Consider the following 25,803-nt stretch of genomic DNA (forward strand, 5'->3'; position numbering starts at 1 on the left):
TTTTTTGCTTTTGTTTTTACCAATTACATGTAACAACAAATTTTCACTCAAGTTTTCCCAAGTTATATGATCAAACTTATCCCCCCCAACCCATTCCCTTCCCCATCCCAATACTGGCAGGCAATTTGATATGAGTTATACATGTATTAAAAGATATATGTTCTAAATCAATCCGAATTAACTCTACTCTTAAAAGGAATACTCAAAGTTTCTGAAGCGTAAATTCTCTTATAATTTTAGTATAAATGAAATACATGATTTTTAACAAGTTACTATGCAAGATATGAATAGAAATATTTAGAGTTATTATTTACTTTTAATGAAATATACTTTCCACAATTTCCCTTACAATACTGGACAACAACCAATTTCTTGAATTTCTCTAGGAATCAAAAGGCAAAACTCCTAAGCTTATTCTCATTTATAAGTTGAGAATAACTTCTTAGAACCCTTACTTTTAATGTAATTTATAGGAAATTATTTTTATCATTAAAAATCCTAATGTTTAATCAAATAACTTTTTTTAAATCAAGTTCAAAACCAGTTATTTAATTGTATGAATTATACTTTATTTTATGCTTTATCATGAATACCACTTGAAACATAAAGTAATATACATTATATATTATATCATGTGTGTGTGTAAAATTTTGAGATGTTAAAAATACCTTATAACATTTTTCATTTAAATTCAGATGAACACATTTTCCTAATAAAAACATCAATTTAAATGGCAAAAAAAGCAATCATACATTAAGATTATTACATCAGTGTTACAAAATTTCATTTTAAGTAAGTCAGACAACTTCATGATTATTTACAAAGAGAATCACTCTGAATTTATAATGATGATAGGCACAAAACAAGCACTCAAACACTGATTAACTGTGTAACATTTTTAAAACATGGTCTATAGGAAATGATTTTGATCTATGATTAGGTAGACAAAATTACAAGTTTTTTAATTCAATTCAAAAAATATTTATTAAGTGCCTAGTATGTACACAATACTCTGCCAAACAAATGAAAATTTGAAGCTTTGAGAAGAAAAAGATTTATTTGGGATCACTGAGATAATAAGAGTGCACTATATAAAAGAACACTAACCAAAATGAGAAATTAGATAACAATTAAGAACTAGACAATGAAACATGCAACATAATCTGCCAAATATGGAAAATATACTTACCCAGTCACAACAGACCTTAGGAATTTAGTTGCTCTTTCCACAACTTCCAACCATACAGATGACACTGTACTTTCATCGAAAAGAGACGCTTCTGGTAGGGCTCTCAAGGCATCAAGAGACTCTTGTAACAATTCACTACATAGGTCAGCATCCTCCCCTACAAGAACCAATTCAATTCAACCAATATTATTCAGCACTGACAGAATATAGGGATACTCTAGTATGTACTACAAAGGGATGGAGTTTAAATAAACATAGACATGGTCCCCACTCTCATGTAGCATAGTCATGTAATGGGATGTGATGCATAAATAGTAAACTATTGGTTTTAATCAGATGGATGTCTAAGAGGAAGGCTCAGAGACAGAAAGGCACAAAGTACATTCTAGAGGTTGGAGAGTAGCCCAGTTTGACTAAAGCACAGTTGATATACAATTTGAACAATAAGGTGGCACCAAACCGTGGAGCTAGATTATGATAGATCACATGAGGAATGTTAGCATTTCTATTACAGTATAGAAAAGCTATTTTTCATAACAGAATTTCTGGGAAAAATAAATCCCACATGAGAACTATTAATTTTATAATCCTATATAACTAAATTAGATCTAGTAAATCAGTTTTTACTCCACTGGTCTGATTAGTTATTATTCACAATATGGAATCTACTTTGGAGTTATTAAAGCCAAAAAATAGTAGAAATCATTTACACTAATTCAAAATACAAAAGAGAAAACCAAGTTCCAGAAAAGTTAACTATTTGCTTACAATCATACAAATATTTATTAGAAGACTAGTATCCAGGTTTCCTGACTCATGATAAAGTATGCTTTACACTATACTTCAGGAGGGAAAAACCATTTTTGAAAACTAAAAAGTGTAACTCAACTTTACCTGACCGCCAAGCTCTACGTAGGAATGCAAAGGCAAATGAAAGGGCTGCTCTGGATCCAACTCTTGCAAGTCCTTCTACACCTTTTCCTACAGGTCTAGAACTAAAACCAAACAAAAGGAAAAGATTAAACTTTTACGTGGTTTTAAAAGTCATGATATTTATATGAAATCAATTTTTTTACTCTTAATAATCACTTTAAAATGAATCTAGTAATTGCAGTTAGAAGGAAAAACAGAAGAAGCACAATCCCTTATGTCACCTTCCATGAATTCATCACTAGTAGCATCAGTTCAATGTACTCTAAAATCCATAGGCTCATGAAGAGAGTATTCAGGTTCTTTTTGTTTCTATTAGGCCATTAATTCATTACAAGTAGTGTGATAATTTTATCATCTCAGTGAATAGTGGACAGAGAGCCAATGTCAGAATGGAGAAGTTCTAGATTCAAGTGATACCTTTTATATTTACTAAGATCCTGGGAAATAACTTCTCAGTCCTAAGCTATTCTTTGAGACTCTAAGTTGGAGAGATGTTCATCAGCATTAGTACAGAAATTCTCTTCAATGGAAAGTTCCCAACACCAGTGAAATGAAAAGTCTTGTCAATAACCCTATCCAGTTCACAGGGCACAATGCCTTAAACACAGGAAGTACCTAAGAATATTTTGAATCAATCTGAAGGGTTCTTCCATGGATGTAACTCAAGACCTTCTCACAGAACTGTCTATATTCTTTCCTACCCTTAACACTATTATTTCCTCCTCTGCTCTACAATGGAGAATGAGGAAAGAATTTGTATTCAAAAATTGATTATACCTGGTGGAGTTATTCAAGAATGAACACAAATACTGAAAGTTATCTAGTACTGCATTCTCTCTCCCAACTAAAGAGCCCCAATTTAGGAAGCTACAGAAAGTAAACACTTCAGAATTCTTCTGGTTCTATGTATATTTGGTATATTCTTCCCTTATGTTCAAATAGGAAATTAAAACAGTCCCTGCCCTCAAGGAGCTTACATTCTAGGGGCAGCTAAGTAGTCAGTGGAAAAAGAGCCAAATCTAGAGATAAGAAATACTAGGTCAAATCTGGCTTCAGACACTTCCTAGCTGGGTGATCCTGGGCAAGGTCCTTTGCCTAACCATTACCACTGTTCTACTTTGGTACTGATTCTAAGACAGAAAATAAGGGTTTAAAAAAAAGAGCTTACATTCTACTAGGGAAATAAAATATGCAACAAAATAAACATGAAGTATATATAAGATAATAAAGTAATTTCAAAAGAGATAAAAATAACTCAGGTAGCAGGTGGGGGTTAGGAGAGATCAGGAAAGACTTTCTATATAAAATGGCCCTTGAACTGCACTTTGAATGAAGCTAAGGACTTTAAAGTTCATGTGAAGAGGGAATACATTATAGACATGGGGGGGTTAGGGGGGTACCACCTATATAAAGGCACAGAAGGAGATGAAATGTCATAAATGGCAAATGGTAGGCAAGTTTGTGAATGAAATATCAAAAAAGAAGAGTCTATATACCAAGCTAAGGATTTTGTATTTTATCATAGAAGAAATAGAGAGTAATTTAAAAGATTTTTTTAAGTTAGGGAAGGTGATTCAGTCAGTTAAATATTAATTCAGAAATTATGTGGAAGATAGAGTAGAAAGGGAAGAGACTGGAGTCAGGGAATCCAAATAAAAGGAAACTGAAATAGTCTAGGCTAGACTGAGCTGTGAGGTTTGTGTGAGTGGACAGATAAGGATGGATGCAAAAGATGTTGTAGAAGCCAGATCTACAAAATCCTACCACCACATACTCAAAGACCCATACTCAAAGACCCATCCACCCTATCAAGCTCTTCAAAATAGTTACCATTTAGAGTACCATGATAATTTTCTCAACTAAAATCATGTTTTTGTAGAAACCAAGCAATAGTTTGTCCTATATAATTAAAGGACTAATTTTATATTTAGAATATAAATGTAGAACACAAGTTTAGAATATAATAGAATCAGAAAAGTTCTCACTTATATTACCTTTTTTTGTCCACAGTAGGTAAAGGAATACTGTTGCTTTTCCATTTAACTTTGACATTTTCCTGAAGAACAGTTCTATTCAGTGCAATGAAATATCGTTCTAATATAACCAGCCTCTGCTTTAGCCTCACTGCTGAAAGAGTTGTTGTAGCCGTCTGTGTGGCAAGAGTCTGTTGTTCTTTCACTAGCACATAAAGGCATTCTTTCAACTCATTCACATCTAAGAGAATAATGAGAAAACAACACAACTCAACATCAAGTATATATGGCTTTATAACTAAATGGGATATATGATTTGTTAAAATAACCAATTTAATCTTAGCACAGTTCTAATTCTTCAGATGTTTACTTATATTAGGCCCGACAGTTTTCATCTATTGTCCCTACTCTCCCTTCAGGGTCTAATACAAAAAGTATAAGCATGCAACAACTCTAAATATTTTTAAAATATTTGAAGATAGCACTTATCTCCACCCATTTTAAGCTGAAAATCCCCCATTCGAATAATGCCCTGCCTTCAATAAGTTATAGTGATGAGTCCTCTAACTATCCTGGGTATCTGCCTCTATAGTAACGTTACAATGTATTGATATACTAACAACTGGCATCCCAGACATTGTCTATTTAAAGCAAAATACAGAGTTCCATCTTCTCCTTCTTTCTATGTACTATATTTCTATTTCAGTCTAAGAAATCATATTAGTTTTTTTGGCTACCACATTAAACTGATTCAAATTAAGATTACAGGATATGAAAATCCCCAGGTTTTCTTTAAATGAACTATAGCTTAATCTCACCTGTATGTCTACAGCTGAAATTTTAAATTAAGAAAAAGATAATAACAGGATCACTATGACATTGAAAAGACACCAGCTAAAGAATAGAATTTTCTTTTGCCTGTTTTATTGTGGAAGTTTTTGCTTTACTCTGTTTATATCAGTACCACAAAATAGACTATTATGGAAGAGATATGTAGCAAAATTTCCTTAAGGCATTTTCCAAAGAACTGAAGTTTTCAAAGTATTCTCTATGAGGGAAAAAAAACCACTGACTTGTGGATAGATTTTAGAAAATTTTAGGTTTAAAGGCAAGAAATAATGGCATAAATATTTTCTGTTCTTAATAATAACATTCTCACATTGACTATGGATGAAAAGTCAAACCGATAGGGCCAAAGCAACACTGTGTTCTCACTTAGAAATATCCCTCACCAGCTCCAAGGTTCCTTTCTGGTTGCCCACCTCCTCCCCAACCATTATTACTGAGATTTTTTTTCAATACTTTAATTCAATATTTATTAAACATCTACTTAAAATTATAACCTTGATATTCTTTGTAAAACATGAGGTAAAATCTTCAGATGAGAAGAGAGATGAGTGCTCCCAGGAGGCCTGAAGACATAATTCTACCCAAATGCTATGACGAATTGCTAAAGAATCAATAAGCATAGAAAAAGGACTGTCTTGTTGCTCTGAGGGCCCTGCTAATTATTAAATGCCTATTAGGTACAAAGAATGTGACTGATGCCTTTCAGAACTACTGAAAGATTTTTACCACAGAGCTCAAAGAAGCAATAATTTAAGAAAACTACATTAGTGGTATATTGTTGTTGGGGCTGTGAACTAGTCCAATCATCCTGGAAAACAATTCAGTATTAGTAGAGAAATATGACTAAAAAGAGATCGAACCATTTGAACAAATGATCCTGCTACCCTTTTCTCTTAATACTAAATTATTTTCTAGGAGAGTTAATACATAACAAGATATTTTTGGCAGTAATGTTTTGGGAAACATGAAAGCAGAAACAAAATGGATACCCATCAATTGAGGAATGTTTAAAAATTGTGCTGTGTTAATACATAATGAAATTTTATTCCAATATAAAAATAATATGAGGAATTCAGATGAATTGGAAAGACATATGAATTACTGCAGCAAAGTATACAGAATCAAAAAAATGACCACAATGATGTAAGGGAAATAACCACCAAAAAATATCAAAATTCAACCAACCTTGACTCCAAAAAGATTTATGAAAAATACTCTCCCTTCTCTCAGTTAAGTTTTCAAAATCTTTTTGGGGTCATTAACTCATCCCCAACCTTACATGTCTTTGGTAATCTGTGAAGCCTTTGAATCTTTTCTCAGAATAATGTTTTTAAACATTATTAAAGCACAAAATAACATAGGCAAGGGCGGGCAGTTAAGTGACTTGCCCAGAGTCACCAAACTAGGGAAGTGTCTGAGGCCACTGAACCCAGGACCTCCCTTCTCTGGACCTGGCTCTTAATCTACCAGCTGCCCCAAAAAATATTCTTTATTGACTATTAAAGATAGTATAATAGCTACTGGAACAGGGAAATAAAGCTTTTTGAGGATCATTTAAGAGTACATCAAAGTAATGCAAGCCAATCAAACAGAATCAGTCACATCAAAACACAAAGGAAAAGTTCAGCTGAAATATTTAAAATGTTTTAAACTGGAAACTATTGATGTAAAATAGAATAATCAACTGAAAACAAGGAATGAGTTTCAGAGGAACTTAACAACTAGAGAGAGTATTAATGATACATCTACAATTCCAGGAAAGCTTCCTAAAGTTTGGAGACAAAAACATTTCTTTAAAAAGCAAAAACTACTGTTATGAAGGGGGAAAAAATGATTGTTATATTGCTGATAATTTTTTCATTCAAAGCTATGCCAAAACTGCCATCAGAATAAGTCCAAGTGAAACTCTCAGACATAAGCTTCTTCATCAGATTATAAAATACACAAAAAAAAAAAAAACTGGGGGATTTAACTTCTAGTAGGTTTTGGAACTTTTATCCTAATTAAGGGAACTATGAACTCTAATAAATATTATTCATATATGAAGAAGTATAATTGTTTCAGAATTCAGAAATACGGAAGAGCTGGGTGGCTCAGTAGATTGAGAGCCAGGAGTGGAGATGGGAGGTCCTAGGTTCAAATCTGGCCTCAGGTACTTCCTAGCTATGTGACCCTGGGCAAGTCACTTGACCCCCTTTGGCTAGCCTTTACCACACTTCTGCCTTGGAAACAATACTCAGTATTAATTCTAAGATGGAAAGTAAGGGTTTGGTTTTTTAAATAAAAAAGAATTACAGAAATACGAAAATAGAAATGAAATGCGACATGTTCTTGCATAATGCATATGTCATGAAAAGTTAAGAAAATATATCCAAGTGATGAAAATAAACACCGCACAATGTCTTGGATCATGGCTTGGAGAATGGATAAACCCCAAATGCAGGGATGGTTCAACATTATGAAAATTATTAGACAATAATTGACCATATCAATAATAAAAACAGAAACCATTAGATGTTCAGAAAAAGGGAATTAGAAAAAGCAATGAGGAAACAAAGTTATCACTCTTTACATACAGTATAGTGGTATACTTAGAGAATCCCTGAGAATCAACTAAAAAGCTCATTGAAACAAATTACAATAGTAATTCAGTGGTAGTTCAGTGGATTGAGAACCAGGTCTAGAGATGGGAGGTCCTAGGTTCAAATCTGGCCTCAGACACTTCCCAGCTGTGTGACCTTGGGCAAGTCACTTAATCCCCATTGCCTAACCCTTACCACTCTTCTGCCTTGGAGCCAGTACACAGTATTGACTCCAAGACATAAGGTAAGGGTTTTAAATAAATAAATGAAATAAAATACATGAAGGCAATATATCTACCAAAACATACCCAGCAACTATATGAATACAATTACAAAATACTTTACACACAAAGTCAGACTTAAACAATTAGTAGTAGTAGTAGTCTCTCGGTAACCAAGGATGACTATTGTCTTTGTGTGTTTTTGTGCACAAAGACACCTGTGCATGGAGATTTAAGTGGAAAAGTCGATGCACAGAGACAGTCCCACTCTCTCGGCATTGGAAGCCTGGGTCCAATGGCACAAAAAGTCGTTACACCTGGAGACTTCCTCAGCTGCATTGGATGGCCGTGTTGTCTTTTGTGCTCCAACATGCCCTAAGCACTCCACAGTGCTTTGCTGTGTCGCCCTCTCAGCCGTTGAACCTTCTTACTGGTTTCTTCCGTCTGTTCGGCCAAAGCAGTCTTCACATGCTGGGTGAGCAAAGCCCTGGTTCACCAGGGGTCCACGACAACCCAATGGCTACCCTCACAAGGTTTAGCCGGCCTGTCGAAGCCGTTGCCTGGGGTGTGGCCGCTGCTGCATGCTAGCAGCTACTGGGAGCCATAAGTGAGAGCTGGGTGTCAGGTGAGGGTCAGAGGCTGGAGAGCTGCCCTAGGAGGGCATGACAAGCCCTCCATACCAAAGATAATACTCCTCCCTGAGCAAACAATTAGAAAAACATTAAGAGTGCTCATGGGTAGGCTAAGCCAATATAATAAAAATTGACTAAATTAGTTTACCTATTCAGTGGCATATCAATCAAACTTCCCAAAAAATATTTCATAGAGCTAAAAAAAATAACAAAATTTATCTGAAAGAACAACAGGTCAAACGAATAGAATAGATCAATACACAGTAGTAAATGACCACAGTAACCTAGTTTTCAATAAACCCAAAGAACCAAGCTTTTGGGGGGAGGGGGAAGAATAACTATTTGTCATTATATAACAAAAATTGCTGGGAAAACTAGAAAACATTGTGGCAGATATTAGGTATAGACCAGAATATCATACCATATGCCAAGTTGAAACCAAAATGGATACATGATCTTGAAATAAAAAGTGGCTCTTCAGATTTTGGTTCCTAATTAGGGCTTTAGATTCTGATGAGATTTGCTTTTGGATTCTCATGGAGACATTAGTATTAAACTCGGGGTATTGGTAGCTAAGCAGTACTTTCTATCTATCTACATTTTTCCACTTTCACTCTTTCCACCTGTTTGTAAATAAAGCTACTAAAAGTCATTTTGACGTAAGCTGTAATATTTTAAAATTGGCAACCACAATATTATTTTAGAATTCTCATATTTAAAATAAAACCTAAATTGAATTTCTTATATTAACCAAACTGGCCTCTTCTCTATTCTTCCCACATGGTACTCAATCTTCCGTCTCTAAATCTTCCTACTGGCCATTCCCCTGCCTAGAAAGCACTCCCTCCTCACCTTTACTTACTTCACACATAATATCTTACTCTTCCATAATTAACTTCAACAGTACCTCCTACATATAGGCCTTCTTGATATCTACTACTAGTGCTCTTTCTTCCTAACTACCTTTGTTCAGTATATGCTTATTTTGTACATACATATGCATATGTTGTTTCTCTCCAAAGAATATGTGCATATGTTATTTATTTACATAAATTCCCTGAGAGCAAGGAATGTTTCATTTTTATTCTGTGTCTAGCATAATGCTAGGCACATAACAAATAAATGCTTGTTAACAAAATAATAACTGTAAATCTCTTATCTTAGAACATAAATTTCAGATCTGTATATTCCTCAGTGCCAAGATTAGTGCTCTACAAACAACAATACTTAAAAGTACTTTCATATTCTATTTCTTATGTGTTCCTTGAGTAACTATTTCCTAGGTAATGACTTTTGGATAGCTCTAACTATATTTGCTCCAAATGGAAGAAATGGAATGGTAAGAAAAAGGGGCAGGTTGAAGATCGCAATGTCAATTGTTAATGTTCTTTCCCATAAAATTATGCCCAATAATGGAACAGAATTCTTTATGAAAAAGCAACACACTCTCAAGCAACATGTGAATAAATAACCATAGGAGTATCAGAAAAGGGTTTTCTCCACTGGGAAGGAAGTTGAACCAAATACCCTCTGGGGCTCCTTCTGACTCTATGATTGTATAAACATTACATACTGAAAATTCAGCCCAGAAATATTGCAAATTTGGATTCCAACCCAAGTCTACCATTTACTATTTGTGTGGCCTTGAACAACTGGCTTAGCTTCTCTAGACATCAAATTCCTCATTGGTAAAATGAGCAAGCTGAACTAGACAACTTCTAAGTTCCCTTTTAAAGCCCTAAATCTTATGATCCTATGATTTAATAAGAATTCTGATAATATTCAGACACAAATATCAGTGACTCTAAAAAAAATTTTCCGATACAATCATTAATTTTCAGAAAAATAGAGTCTAGCACATAGTAAATTTTATAGTAAATATAATACACTTGAATTTTTAATCTCTTACTTTAAAAAAATCATGTTAACTTTTTTTTTAACCCTTACCTTCCATCTTGGAATCAATACAGTGTATTTCTAAGGCAGAAGAGTGGTAAGGGCTAAACAAAGGGGGTTAAGTGACTTGCCCAGGATCACATAGCTAGGAAGTATCCGAGGCCACATTTAAACCCAGGACCTCCCATCTCTAGGCCTGGCTCTCAATCCACTGAGCCACCCAGCTGTCCCCCATATATTAACTTTAAAGGAAAGCTCATCACTCTTATTCATTCATTCATTCATTCATTCAAATGTGTTGCGCAATACACTAGGCTAGGTGTTCAGGAAGATATAAGACTATCTTAATGTCAGGCAGTTTTGACGCTTTTCAGGAAACAATAAACAATTAGAAAATTATTTAAACAGAATTTAGTTACTCATAAATGTTATAACAATTAACCAAAAAGAGAAAGATCTATGAAACATTGTGGTATTTGAGTTCATTTTTGAAGAATGAAGTATATGCAAATGAGCTAAGAAGAATCATATACTCTAAGCTGAAGAGGGATCCATTCCATAATATTACACCCATAATTAGTGGTCATGCAAGTTCATGCTTGAAGATTTATGAAATACTTTGATGTTAAAACAGTCCTAACTTCAGTGCTATATTAGAAAATAAAAATGGGATATTATCCCATTGCCTAACCCTTACCACTCTTCTGCCTTGGAGCCAATACACAGTATTGACTCCAAGACGGAAGGTAAGAGTTTAAAAAAAAAAAAGGGATATTACTCACACAATTTTTATTTTCAATATGGCATTTCATAAAATTGAGAGAACTTTTTTTAAAGGGAAAAAATTCAAAGATGTCTTATAATAACAAAGAAGAAGAAAAAAACTTGACTCTCGGGCATCCACTGACTAACAAGCAATAATTCTAACACAAGGCGAAAGAAAAAATAAAGAGCTTTTTTGCTCCTGAAACTTTAAATAAATCTCTACTTCGAAGACTCATGAATTTGTTAACCATACAAAAAAATTAATATGTTTTTACAAGTTATATATAATGAATGGTTAAACTCCACCAATTTACCAATGTCCCAAAGCAACAAATATGTTAATAAGTTGTACCTATGTTAGTTTGGAATCAAAAGAATTCCAAAGTGGAAAGGCCTTCTAAAATCAACTAGTCAATAATTCTTAACATAAGAGCTATGAATTTTTTTAAATTATTTGGATCCCTATGTTTCTAATATAACTGGTTTCCTTTGTAAACCCTGTATCTCATTTTAAACATTTGTAAAAAAAGAATTATGCTAAGAGAGGGTGCACAAATTTCACCAGACTGCCAAAGAGGTTCATGAAACAAACAAAAAAGCTTATTGTTCCTGAACTGGTCCAATCTCCTTCTGTACAAATAAGAAAACTGAAGTCCACTAATATAGAGATTACTCAAGGTCACAAACAGACTTGTGAAGATAGGATTAACTCTCCCCTGCCCACTTTCAGATTTAAGCACCAGAAGCGTATATACCCCCAATTTACTTTTAAGTGAGGGGAGGTCCACAACCTGCTAAAGTGAGTGACAACGCAGAAACTACTGACTGCCCCCTGGGCAGTTCTAAGAAAAATTTATAAACTACAATTGGTCCACATAAAGTGGAGGAAGGCACAGGAAGTGATGCAAAGAAGGGTCTCTAAAAGTAGTTACAACTTCCTGTGGAAGGGAGTTTGCGAGAATTTTTTCGGAGTTGTAGTTTGAGCTCTATCAAGGTTGTGAAAGCTGGTAGAAGACCTTCCTTGCATGGACCTGAGATCCTAGCATTTGGTGAGACTGCTCTTGATTTTGGATTGATGAGTGGTAAAAACAGACCTTCTTTTCCTGAATTCCAGAGAGATTAACACCAGACATGCCTCCCTCTCAGATGTCACATGGGTAATACCTAATTTACCTCTGGCTGGGCTTCTGGAGCCCTGATGGACCAAAGCCAGGCGCTAAAGCAGATATTTAGCTCATTAAGCTAGATTTCTTACTCTACCCTCTTTCTCATTTCTCTATCTTACTCTTTCCCTCTGTCTTGTAAATAAAACTACTACAAAATCATTTTGACTTGAGATATATTAATTTCGGCAAGCCGATTTCTCTTATATTTAGTCCAATCTCAATTTTTTACCCTTACAGTCTTGAAGAGAAAGTACGGAATAGCTGCTGTAAGAGTATGGCAGAGAATCCATCAGAGATGAATACAAAGAATGCCAAGTAGGAGTAAGGACCAAGAAGAATTTGGACAACATAAATTTATGATGGACCTGGTTGTTACTTCCTCCATTCAGTGCCTAATAGGAGTAGAGAAGGCAAATGGTCAAGATGACAAAATTGAAAATCATCAAGATGCAAATGAGATTCGTGGCTGGAAGACAAAGATTCCCTGTTCTTATTAAGTACTTATAAGTATAGGGTCAAGACTAAGAATAGAAGAAAATAAGAATATGGATGACAGCCTGTGAGAACAGGACAGATAAAATGACTATGGGTTATGAGATGGATGAGAGGTTACAGTGAAAGCAAGGAGCAACTTTGGGAACAGTTTTGATAGGAAAGAGGTATAAGGAACACTGGCTATGGAGTCAAAAGATGTGCGTTAACATCCCATCTCTACCACTCACTACTTGCATGACCTTGGGCAAATCACTTAACCTCTCTAGGCCTTAGTTTCTTCATCTGTACAATAAGAGAATTGGTCTAGATGACCTCCAAGATCCCTTCTGGCTCTAATTCCATGTCCTACGGAATGAAGCAATTCTAGTAATCTAAGAGCATTTAAAGATCATGTAGGAAGAACAGCTTTGGATATGATAATGAAGAAACATGAGTGATGGCTGAAGCAGAGTGAAGATGGAAGTTCCAGAATCTGAGGAGATTAATGACTCAGGAAGCCATGGTAATTGAAGATATATCAATATATATTCTAAAATCAAAAAATATGTAGACAGGAGAAATAAATGGGATGAAATTGAGAGAAAACCCATGTGCCAGGTTTCTAACTCCTTAAAAAAAGTGGAGACCAACAACATACCATTTATATAGAACTTTAAGATTTACAAAATGCTTTGCATATATTATGTCTTCTAAGAACAATATGAAGTCAGTAGATGAAAGCAAGAAGTAGTTAGATTGGTTTATATAAACAAAGAGATGCACTTCAAAAAAAAGGAAGGTGGTAGATAATAGCAAAGGGAGGCTCTGGAAGTAATAGTGGAGAACAAGGGAGATGTAAATTCCAACTTCTAATTCAGTTCATTTATCACATGTACATTGAGAGAGGAAACAGCCAGCAATGGAAACTGGCAAAAGAGCTCTCTTCTGAAAAAAAGTCTCCACGAACTCACTCCTATTAAAACTTTACTTCCATACTAGAAGGATCTGTAATTTTACCACAGTGGGAACTCCTTCCACCAAAGCAAGCCACAACCACCCCTAACTTGGGAGATTATCTATAAAGATTCCTCTTGCCAAAAAATTCATCAACTTAAAGTAAACTTGATGAAAAACCTCTCTGAATATTAGAGAGATCAGTTCTTGAACAAGAGAGTCTACCACTGGGTCCGTATTCACAGACTTTCTAGCTTGGTTTCAGCTTCCAACATATCAAAGCTGATGTTCATTTATACAGTAGGCTTAATTAGCATATGGTAGCCTTTGAGAAATCCATCGTCTACCTCCACATTTCTATGAAGGAACAGAGTAAGACTCCTAACAGAAGCAACAGAGTAGGACCTGGGGGGGGAGGAGGGTGGGGGGACACAATCATTTCATTGATTTTTCTTTTGCCTGACACAATTTTAAAGGACATCTCCAAAACACAAACTATCCTGCCACTAGACTCTCATGGCACTTTTTATATGTCAATATTCTATTTTGTAACCGTTTTTGAGAAACAGCTTCCCAACTTGGCTATAAATTCACATCTAATTTGTTTTGCATCTTCTCCATCTTCTGCACATGGCAAGCACTTAATTAATATTTACACTGAATTGAATGAAACAAATAAATTTCAATATATGACCTTCACTGAATACCTGCATTTTAAGCCCTTTATTTCCAAGTACTAAAAAAATTTAGTTATGATCACTATTTCAAGAATTTTTAGCAATCAGCAAGGTGAAGGTGAAAAATACTTTAAAAGTCATTTAGTCCAATTCTCAATTTTTACCAAAAATCAAACTGAGAGAAGTTAGTAACTTATCCAACACTGCACACATAGTAAATGTCAAAGCTGGCATCTGAGCCTAATTCTTCTCATGTCATATCCATCATTCTGTTATGCCAACCTGAGATTTTGAAAGACAAAGAAACTCCTTAAAGTCAAATTTTGCCTATTTTTAAAGCCACTCCAGAGGTAAATAAATCATATTTAGTCCTCTCAGTTAGCTGGAAAGCAGTGAGAATATAAGAAAAGGAGCAACAAAAGTAATGATTCATAATGTCTTTTCTCCATTTCTTTTTAGGAAGATAGTCTCTATTCCCTAAGGAGAGACAAGACAATGATTAGCTCAACTGAAGCTACTTATTCCCAGGAGCTGATTAGAGAAGGAGAGGGGAACATGAAGAACAGGGACTTCTTCCAAGAACTTATTCTACCTGCCAAAGTCCATCCAGAAAACCATATATTTATAGAACTTCTCCTCGCTACCTCCTTGCCAGAACTCACATGAGGCTTCTCTCTTTGCCCTCTAATCCCAAAATCCTAGACATACATGTCCTACTTTATGACACAAATAATATAATTTTATATAAAATTTAATAATATTCCTCCATGTTGCATCTCTTCCTCTGTCTACTTTTAACGCCCTCAAAAAATATGTCCCACTCAAGTTAAGTTCATTACCTCTAATACCCATGCTGCTAAATAAAGTCTTAACTGATACTACCTCCTCCAGCCTCCTCTCCCCTCTGACTGGAGGGCTAGGGAGTAGAATACTAAACTCTTCTCAATGCCTTCCTTTAGAGAAGACAGTAACTAGATTCATTCCACTCTGTATCTGCTGTCTTGCCTAGTTTCAACTCCACAGAATAATATGCCAGGTACACTCTGCTCTCTTCTCCCCTACTCATGCTTTCCCATCTCCTTTTGTGTGTTGTCTCCCTACATTAAATAATAAGCTCATTGGGGGTAGAGACTGTTTCTTTTTATTGACTGTATCCCCACAGCTTAACATATTGCCTGGCACATGGTAGTCACTTTGGCATTGCAGATGCTTAATGAATTGAATATTTTTATTTCCTTTTCTGTTGAAGATTCTGTGTGGCACTGGAATTCATCCATTTTCCATGAATTAGTCTTAATACTGTAGCAAGATTTCTGTCAATCAGCACAACACAACAAATTACAACTTGCAAAAAACTTTCTCTGGAATTATAAAGTACCACTGTACTATAATCTAGTCTTCTTTTTAAAAATCTATGCTATTTTAGAAAATGCATATCTGAAAATTAAAGTATAATTAAAGTTAGGGTTCCTCTCACCATATTTATTTCAAAAAAATCTTCCAAATAAGAATATTTAAGATCCTGATGAGGGTCAAAATACAGGAAATAAAAAAAGTTAACTAGTTGTTTTAAAAAGTCTACTTTCAAAACCTTTTAGATCAAATGGATAAATAGCACCATTATATCAATGATTCCTTTGACAATATTACATACAATTTATAATCTAAAACTGAGTATGCAAAACCATAAAATTTAAAGAGCATGTTGAGGAAATATAATAAAACAAAAACTAGTCAAATATGATAGTCAAATATATGAACAAAGCATTGAATGGGAAACAAATGGGAAACAAAAAAACATAAAATGGGAAACAAAAATGAAGAAATAAATGAATCTTAATGGCTTTGTAAAGATTAAAATTTAGGGGAGACTGTGGGAGGTAGAAATTTGTTTCTCTCTGCAAGGAGTATTATATTTTATGAGGTTCATTAAAGGTTGAGAATTTAAGAATATACAAGTAAGAAAAAACACGTGCCTAGGCCAGAGGCCTAGACAAGACCTCACCTACATTATGGAAAGAGCCTCGTCTGCCCCAAAACAGAAGTCCAAAAGAGCCCACCTATGGGGAAGACCCTTTAAATAAAATTTTGTTCTCCCAGGTGAGAATTCAGTGAGATTAGAGGGCATTCTGGGAGCTAGCAAGGACTCCTGGGGAATGGAGTCCAGAGTTCAAATCTCAATTTTACAGCTTCACTAAATGTAAGTCATCAAAGTCTAACATTAAACATGTATCTAGAATATTACATTTTCATATAATACTGGGTCAAGCCTTCATGCATTATCACCATCAGAAAATTTCACAATACCTGGTTGTTTGCCCCATACCCAACTCTCCACAATTGATTTGGCCCTGTACATAGGCACTGGGGTTTCTTCTTCATCTTTCTTCTCTTTCTCACTTTGATCTTCTTTCTTTGTTCCACTTTGACATTCGGCAGTGTCATCTGAGAAATTAAATATGGAAGCTGTTAACCTTTATAAGAAATACAACATCCTCTGTTCAACTATGATGTATACATTAATCCTGATATAGAAAAAAAATAAGATACTGAATATCATCACATCTACAATATTATTAAACAGGAAAAGCACCCAAAAAAAGGTTGACAAAAATCTGTTACAAAACATGTGGCAAACTTTTTTTTGTTACAGGTATCAATGAACCAAATCAGTGACTCTCTTTTATCAATAAATCATTAAATTGCACATGAATTTGTCTGGGAAGCATGCTATTTTTCACAATCATATTTTCACTGGCTGTCAAGACATGCTTAGAATGCTCTGCACCTCCTCACTTCTACCTCCTGGCTTCCTTCAAGTCCAAGCTATAAAATCCCATCTACTCCAAAAAATTTCTCCTAATGCTCCCTAATTTTTATGCCTCTCCTCTGTTGAATCATCAAGAGAAAAAGTTGAAAGAGAGAAACCTCAGGACAGAGTTTTGAGTTATGTGCAAATTAAGTAGAATATGAATAATGATTAAGCAAAGGAGACCAAAAAGGGGGAAAAAATCAAACTAAGTGAGAGCAGTGACACAAAAATCCAGAAGAAATAGCATTCAGGAAGTGATCAACAGAATCAAATTCTGCAGTGGTCAAGCAGGATAAGAATTAAGAAAAATCCATTAGATTTGTCAATTTAAAGATTATTGTTAATCTTGGAGAAAAAAGTTTCTAATTGAATGAGATCAGACACTACACTTCAAAGAGTTGAGACAGCAGTAGGGAGAAAAAATAAAAGCAAGTAGTACAGACATCTTTTTCTAAAAGGGAAGAAAGATAATCATTAAGAGGATGAAAAAGTCAAACGACAGTTTACTTATTTTATGTGCATATTTGGGAAGTGAATTATGGCTGCGAGCTAGAACTTCCCTACAAATGCTAGCATACAACATTCTTATTTATTTACTTATTTATTCTTGTTCTCCAAAGAAACTGCCCCTTTTTAATAGCTGTCTATAATATAGTCACAACTAGCTAATTTCTTGTATTTATTTATTTAGAATATTTTGATATGGTTATATGATTTATATTCTTTCCCTCCCCTTTTCAATCCGATCCTTCCAGAGCTGACAAGCAGTTCCACTGACTTATACATGTACTAGGGCATAAAAATATTGCAAATAAATGTAGCTACTTTTTCAGATCACAATGTGGTAAAAATTATAATTAACAAGTGTCCATAGAAAGGCAAATTTAAAATTAATTGTAAACTAAATAATCTAATTCTTCAAAACTAGTGGGTCAAAAAAGAAATCATAGAAACAATTAAGGACTTAATTAAAGAAAATGACAATGAGGAGACACCATATGAAAAACTATGGGATACAGCCAAAGCCATACTTAGGGGAAAATTTCCTGTGGAGAGGACTGGACTCCAGTTCGATCCTGGAGCTCAAGGAGCTTAGAGGAGCCTTCCTTCAGATTGGTCACATGAGTGATAAGGACTGACTCCCTTCTCTGCCTTGGCTCTCCAAGGCCTTAAAACTCCTGCTTTGGCTCAGCCTGAGCCAGAGCGGTTTTGAGTTAAACTTCTTTCCTTCTCTCCCTCTCGCTCTCTCCCTCTAATAATTTCTTCCTCCTATTGTAATTAAATCACCATAAAAACTCCATTCTGACTTTAGTGTTTCATTTTAGGATTTTATAAATAAAATCCTTGGCAACCAATAATTATTATATTCAGTCTCAACCCCTAAATTTACCCTTAACAGTGCCTATATCAGCAAAATAGAGAGGGAGGAGATCAATGACTTGGGCTTGCAACTTAAAAATTTAGAAAAAGGACGAATTAAAAATCCCTGAATTAAAAACTAAATGGGAAATCCTTAAAATTAAAGGAGAAATTAATAAAATTGAAAGTAAAAGAACTATTGAACTAATAAGTCTAGGAGCTGGTACTTTGAAGAAACAAATAAAATAAAGTACTGGTTAATGTAATTAAAAAAGGAAAGATGATTATCAGATTAATAGTATCAAAGATAAAACAGGTAATCTCAAGTCTAATGAAGAGGAAATTAAGGTAATTATTAAGAAGTATTTTGCCCAATTACATGTCAATAAATATGACAATCTAGGTAAAATGTGTGAATATTTACAAAAATATAAATTTCCTAGATTAACAAAAGAGGAAATAGAATGTTTAAATAATTCCATCTCAGAAAAAGTAATTGAACAAGCCATCAAGGAACTTCCTAAGAAAAAATCCCCAGGGCCAGAAGTATTTACAAGTGAATTCTACTAAACATTTAAAGAAAAACTAATCCCAATACTATGCAAATTATTTGACAAAATAAGCAAAGAAGTCTTGCCAAATTCTTTTTATGAGGCAAATATAGTCCTGATTCCAAAGCTAGGTGGATGAAAAACAGAGAAAGAAAACTACAGACCAATCTTAATGAACATAGATGCAAAAATCTTAAATAAAATACTACCAAAAATATTATAGCAGGCTTAGGCTCAAGTTTTTGGTCTTACCAGGTACTTGATCCAAACAGGCACACCCTTGACTGCCCTGTTCTGGAGCTCTGCAAAAAGAACTGTGTCCTCACCCTAAAGTGTGAACTATGTCCTCATCCTAAACCCAGATTGGGATTCCTGACTTCACTCTGGGCCCTCATGGATCAGCCCACTTCAGCCTAGATTACCCTGGCTAAGACTCCAGACTTCTCCACAGGTTTGAAATTTCAGGGAGTGTGGGTTAGCTTGTACCATTATTTGCCCCAGAAAGATCTTATGATCTGAATGTTGGATTGGACTTAGGTTCCAAACCTGCAACAGCAGATTGGGGAATGGGGGGGGGGGTGGAGAAAGGGGTTTGCTCTTGACTTGCTCTTCCCTCCTTGCTACAGTGCTACAGCCTCTTACTGACTCTCCTCTCCTCTCACCCCAGGGCCCCCAGATGTTTGGTGAAATATAATCAATTATGTAAAAATATTTTGAGGTATCCATCTGAAAGTTTTTAAGTTTTAAATCAATATCCATTGAGAATAATTTAATATCAAGGTTAAAACATGCAAATCTTACAAGTATAATACTCTAAATAGCAAAAGAGGATTAGAGAAACAAGGTTGCAAATAATAAAAAGATTTTTCTTCATTTCCCAAGCAACATACACCTACTAGGATATGTGAAATTTAGATTACTCCAGCCTACTTAGATTTTACTTTATGGAGAAGATGAAATTGTAATCTCCTGATTGAACAATGAAGGTACTTAGTTCTTACTTTATAGTGAAGCTATAACTTTAAGCTAAGTCAATTTTAAGATCTTAATACAAAAAGGTGTTAAGTAACTATAAAGGGTAAATTAATCACAAAAAGGTTAAGTAAGGTAAAGGTGAACTTAACAAAGTGTTAAGTAACTCAAAAGATAATCTAATCAAAGAAAATAAGAACTAAAGAATGGGCAGTCCTGGAGAAAAGCCTCTGATATGATTGGTAGACTTGAAAATTTAGAGGAAGGGACACAAGAGTAAAAGGTCTATATATTTCATGTCACTTCCTCTCTCCGGTACCTTTGGTGGCGGAGAGGTGGCTAGTGGCAGCATGCTGGGCCTTTCGGCATCTTGGCGTGGCTACAGCTATTGTCTGGTTCAGTGGTGAGTTTCTGGCTGAGTTTTTCCTCCTATACTTTGTAAATTTTATCCTCTTAGAAGTCCCTAATCTCCTTCAGAGACCTAGCGGCAGAGATCTTGAACTCCCTCTGGCACAGGTCAGGAGGGAGAAATCCTGTACCCTCTTCCCTCTTTCTCCTTAAATCCTTCCCTCAATATTAATTAAAATTACCATAAATTTCTAGACTGACTTGGGTATTTTATTTGGGATTTTTCCCCTGGCAACCAATTAATTTAGATTTTAAGTCACAATGCTAAAATTATCTCCTCCACAGATACAAAGCCAAAATAAATCACAATCAGGACACCTTTTAGATAATATTGTAAAAGATTTAAAACTTCCTACAAATTTGTTAACCTCTTCCACATATTAATTTAAAACCTAAGGTGTTAATTAGCAGCTTCACTAAATTTTGATTTGGTATGGAAAATAATACTACAACCTAAGCAGTCATGAGTATTGGATTTTGGAAAAAAAATATTATTGAGTGTTGCCAAAACATGTACTTTATTCTATAAAAACTGAAAATACGTGTATAAATGCAAACCTATGTTTAAAAAAGCAATTTGTTAGCAATTGATCATATTTAACTGCAATGATATATGATTTGTACTATAACCTAAAAGTTTTAGGTAACTAGATAATGACAAAGTACCAAAAGTATTATATGTTAGGAAAATGTCGATTCTCTTCCAAGTCACTAACAAACTCCTGTTATATCAGCCATCATTAATCAAGATAATGTTAGTGAAAATGTAACTCCCAGCTTGCCAGATAGTTTAAGCACTGTTACTGAGTATCGAAACTTAGAAAAATCTGGAAAATGATTGTAAAGAAAAACTGGTTATCATGACTTGTAAAATCAAAGCTTTTCATTGTGTATGTAAATCTTGTAAATGTTTAAGCTCCAAACTGCAGTTCGTGAGATTTGATGTTTAAGGTAAAAGCTTTTGAAACTGCAATTAATATTATTTTTGAGTTTTGAATTCAGGTATAATTGTCTGATAGATCATTGAACTGTATCCACCATTCAAAAGGAAAGAATAACTCTGACTCTTACCTAAAGTCAAACAGTGTTTAATCCTTTCCCTGCTTTTTCCTTTCAAAGCAAATTGTTATAATCAAAGCAAAGTGAAATTAACATTAATAATAATAAATTAAATTAATATGTGGAAATCACAATCAGCAATCAAATATGTTCCACTACTTACTTAAGAAATTGTACCCCACCCCAAGTTTTTGCTTCAATTAGAGTTATAATGAAATCTCTTTTAAGTTAATTAATTTGGATAATCACTGAACTTAAATTGGAGAAACCTATCTACAAAAAACAAACAAGCAAACAAACAAATACCAGAATTATAATATGGGGCTCAAGGTTTTGTTTTTATTTACACAAGAAATGAGCACTCACAGCAGAGAACCTTTCAGGAACAGCCAAATATGAAAACCCCAGATGACCATTTCAAAGACCCAAGTCACTAAAGTCCATGATTTGGAGATAAGCCAAAAGAGCAGTTTCATATGGCAAAACAATCCCTGGAGGTGTCAAGCCTCCCTAAGACTGATCAATCTTAACTATTAACCCTACCCCAATTATTACTATTGATGTGGTTTAGCTACCTTGAAAAATGTAACTTATAATGATGTACAACCTTGTATTCTGATATTAGCTATAATTATTTCTGTATCAAATGTAAGTTTTCAAGGTGTATTTCCCCTTCTATTAACTCAATCTCACCTCACCTATGTTTCACCTGAAGATAGCACAGCATAATAGATCCACATTTAACAAAACTTAACACAAATATCTTACACCAAACACTTATGGCAGCTTTGAGTAAAAAGAAAAAATGCATACCAGACCCTAGTATATTACCCTCTAACAGAACATAATTAGTAGCATAATAGCATGGACACTTAGAAATAAAACAAATTTGAGTTATAAGAAAGGAGAAGTCAATATCCTCTTGGCTTATGGAACAAAGAACAGGACACTAACAGAATCAGGACTAATAAGAATAACTCTTAAGCTGTTTGTCATAAAGGCAAAAAGGACCTTGAGTCTCAACAAAAGCCATAGCAACCCTAACAATCCAACTAAAGCTAGGCAAAAATCTCAGAGAAAAATGATCACTCTATTGAAAATATTAATAATATGGAAATAGGTCTTGATCAATGATACTTTTAAAACCCAGTTGAATTGTGCATTGGCTACAGGAGGGGGAGGGAGGAGGTGAGGGAAAGATTATGAATCATGTAACCATTGAAAACTATTCTAAATTAATTAATTTAAAATATTTTTTTAAAAGCTTAGAGGAAATGCCTTGTCAGGGTGGCAATCTTAGTAATCCTAAGATTGGACCACTTATTTTGAGGCAAAAGACCCCTGATGCTATTTTTCTTAATTTCTCCCTTTTTCTATTTAAGAGAAAAAGGAGCAAAAAGATTTCTGAGTAAGAGCCCCACTGCTATGCAAACCATCAATTGGTGACAGTTATAAGGGTGTGCCTGAGAGTTAGCCAGTTACAGCTGGTGGTTGGAAAGGGCTTTTGTCTCTGGGTCCCCTGGGGAGAGGGCTATGTGACTCGCTCTCTCTGGAACTGTCAGGAGCCTGAGAAACAGATTTAAGGTCTTAACAGCCTTACTGATTATTAATTATCTTGGGTAGATAGGTAGATGATGTAATAAATAGATGATCTGTGGAAACTATTTCTTATTGAAACGACTGAATACTCTGGCTTGTGACTAGAGAGAGTTGCTGGTAGGGGATACTCCTGAGGGCTGCTTAGTGACACATTCCAGTTACAACAAGAAATAGTGTCACACAGATCATCATTTTTATTACAATAGATAATTATTATCTTATATATGTATATATTATCTTGGGTAGAGAAGCAACTGCCCACAAAGGCAGATAGATTTAGGGTTTTCTAGAAAAATTTTACTTAGGATTGGGATCTTAGGTAATATAATATAAGCTATTATAAGATTACTGTCTAGGGGGCAGCTGGGTAGCTCAGTGGATTGAGAGCTAGGCCTAGAGACAGGAGGTCCTAGGTTCAAATCTGGCCTCAGACACTTCCCAGCTGTGTGACCCTGGGCAAGTCACCTGACCCCCATTGCCTAGCCCTTACCACTCTTCTGCCTTGGAGCCAATACACAGTATTGATTCCAAGATGGAAGATAAGGGTTTAAAAAAAAAAAGATTACTCTCACCTTCTTCCTTTCTATTTCCTATCCTTATTTTCCTAATAATAAACTAAGCATTTTGTGCTTAAGAAACTGCTCTCCTGACTTTTGTTCAAACTCCTACCCCAAAAATTTAACCCTTCACACCAAGTAAAAGTCATCTTAGCTCTTACGCTAAAGCCATGGAGAAATGTCTGCCTCTGACAAAACACTAAGGTCAGCACACACAGCATATTGAAATACACTCTGAAAAATGCCCTAATAAAAAATAAAATTTCAAAAGCTCCATTTCCAAGCAAATAGAACTTTAGCAAAATAGAGTTTAGTTTTCTAGCCTTACGCAATCCATACAAATCAAACATTCACCTTGCCTTCATTTGTTAAAATTATTTTAAAAGGAGCAGATATAGCCCCAGTAGTGAGAATGAACCCCAGTAAAATCAAAGCCATGGTCTGGCCAGAATCACTCCTCACATGGGGCCCCAAAACCCCTCCTTTCCACTACTCCCTGATGTGCTTGGTAAATTACTGGATGTTCTAGACAAACCCACTGAAGCAAACATTTCCCTGAGAATCTGGACTAGGTGGTTACATATTTACCTATGGTTTATAATCCTATAGAAAACTCTGCTTAGAGCCACAGAGGTAATCCACATCCATTGTATCTGTCTTGCACATCATTACTAACCAATGTCCTTGCAAAAAGCTTAACTAATCCCTTAGCCTATGTCATTTTTCCTATAAAGTATGTACCCCAAATCATTAAATTTTGTCACTGATCAGCAAGAGAACTTCATGTCTGTCTGTAAGTCTGTCTTTTGACCCTCCTGATCCCAGAAAAAAGAAATCTCTCACCCCGGTTTGTGACCCACAAGTAATTTGTCAGGCAGAACGACAACCTTTTGGGTTTTTCTTTTCTTGATAGTTGTTTTACTCAGTCTCCTTCTTCGTTCTTTCACTCTTGTATTTGTTTTGTGGCAATTTTAATCTTGGTCAGAGAGGATTCTTGTGTTGAAATGGAGCTCGCTGCTCTGGTTTACTCCTCCCTCTTGGCTCTGCCCCCAGAAGTGGCTACTAGCTAATTTCTGAAAATTCTTAATTAAATTATGCCATTTTGAACTTGATAATCATCAATGACTTGCTAACATTCTAAACTCATGATTTTTTTTTAAAACCCTTACCTACTATTCCAAGGCAGAAGAGTGGTAAGGGTAGGCAATGGGGGTTAAGTGACTTGCCCAAGGTCACAGCTGGGAAGTGTCTGAAGCCAGATTTGAACCTAGGACCTCCCGTATCTAGGCCTGACTCTCAATCCACTGAGATACCCAGCTGCCCCCTTAAACTCATGATTTTTAAACAATGATTGCACTGATTTTTTGGATGACTGTATCAAAAGCATTTATTTAGCCTGGCAAAAATGAAAACTATGTTTGTTTACTCTTGTTCCTAAGACAAATTGTTAAAACTATTTTTAAAACCTCCTCTACATGTGCTAAGAAGATAAAAGGGCTAGAGTAAAGACAGGAAAAGGTTTAGAAATATTGTCCATAAATGATAAATTACAAAACCACAAAACAAAGAGGCTCCAACCAGATAATCTCGTGTATCCTTTCTGGCTCTAAATATATGAACTTAAGAGAATTATTTCTTAAATAATCACATTTTTATTTAAGCAAAAAAAATGACAAAATATATTATAGGAAGCACCAGCTTTGATTTCCTGAATAAGTCAAGAATTTAATACCATAATAATGTCAAGCTAAAATATTTTGTACTACAATTAGACCTATGAATTAAAAAACTATAAGGAAAAGAAGGTTACATATAACATCATATTAAAGCCAACATAATATTAATCACACAATTTTTCAACAACTTAATTAGTTTCAAAATTTGGAAAATGCTTTTATTTTGCTATAAAACCATGATGACTTGGGAAACATAGTCATATATGACTGTAATAACCTTTTTTAAAAACCTTTACATCATAAGGTGTAAGCAACAAAGAAAAATCAAAATACTGAAAATAAGTTGCAAATTTCTCCCTTCTGAATAAGCATGAATCACTCCCTACACAAACACAGTATATTTGTTCTTTTTTCTTACCAAGTAGAAAAGGATATTAACTCAAAAATATTACCTAATAGTTATGAATGCCACAAGTTAAAAACAAAGAGGTAACATTTC

At 34.8% G+C, this 25,803-nt stretch overlaps 1 protein-coding gene across 4 annotated transcripts in view; it reads right to left on the reverse strand.

Moving 5' to 3' along the window:
• Positions 1-25,803, reverse strand: part of HERC2 (HECT and RLD domain containing E3 ubiquitin protein ligase 2) — a 206,703-nt gene that overhangs the window by 152,244 nt on the left and 28,656 nt on the right. For 3 of the 4 annotated variants that reach the window (XM_056807128.1, XM_056807130.1, XM_056807127.1), the window contains exons 4-7: positions 16,619-16,756; positions 4,117-4,336; positions 2,084-2,184; positions 1,190-1,346 (exon numbers count right to left, since the gene is read on the reverse strand). In XM_056807128.1, coding sequence (XP_056663106.1) covers positions 1,190-1,346; positions 2,084-2,184; positions 4,117-4,336; positions 16,619-16,756 — 616 coding nt within the window. The remainder of the gene's footprint in view (positions 1-1,189; positions 1,347-2,083; positions 2,185-4,116; positions 4,337-16,618; positions 16,757-25,803) is intronic. The other variant, XM_056807129.1, reaches the window with a different exon arrangement.

This window comes from Monodelphis domestica, chromosome 8 (assembly GCF_027887165.1).
Source record: "Monodelphis domestica isolate mMonDom1 chromosome 8, mMonDom1.pri, whole genome shotgun sequence".
Classification (NCBI taxonomy): Eukaryota; Metazoa; Chordata; class Mammalia; order Didelphimorphia; family Didelphidae; genus Monodelphis; species Monodelphis domestica.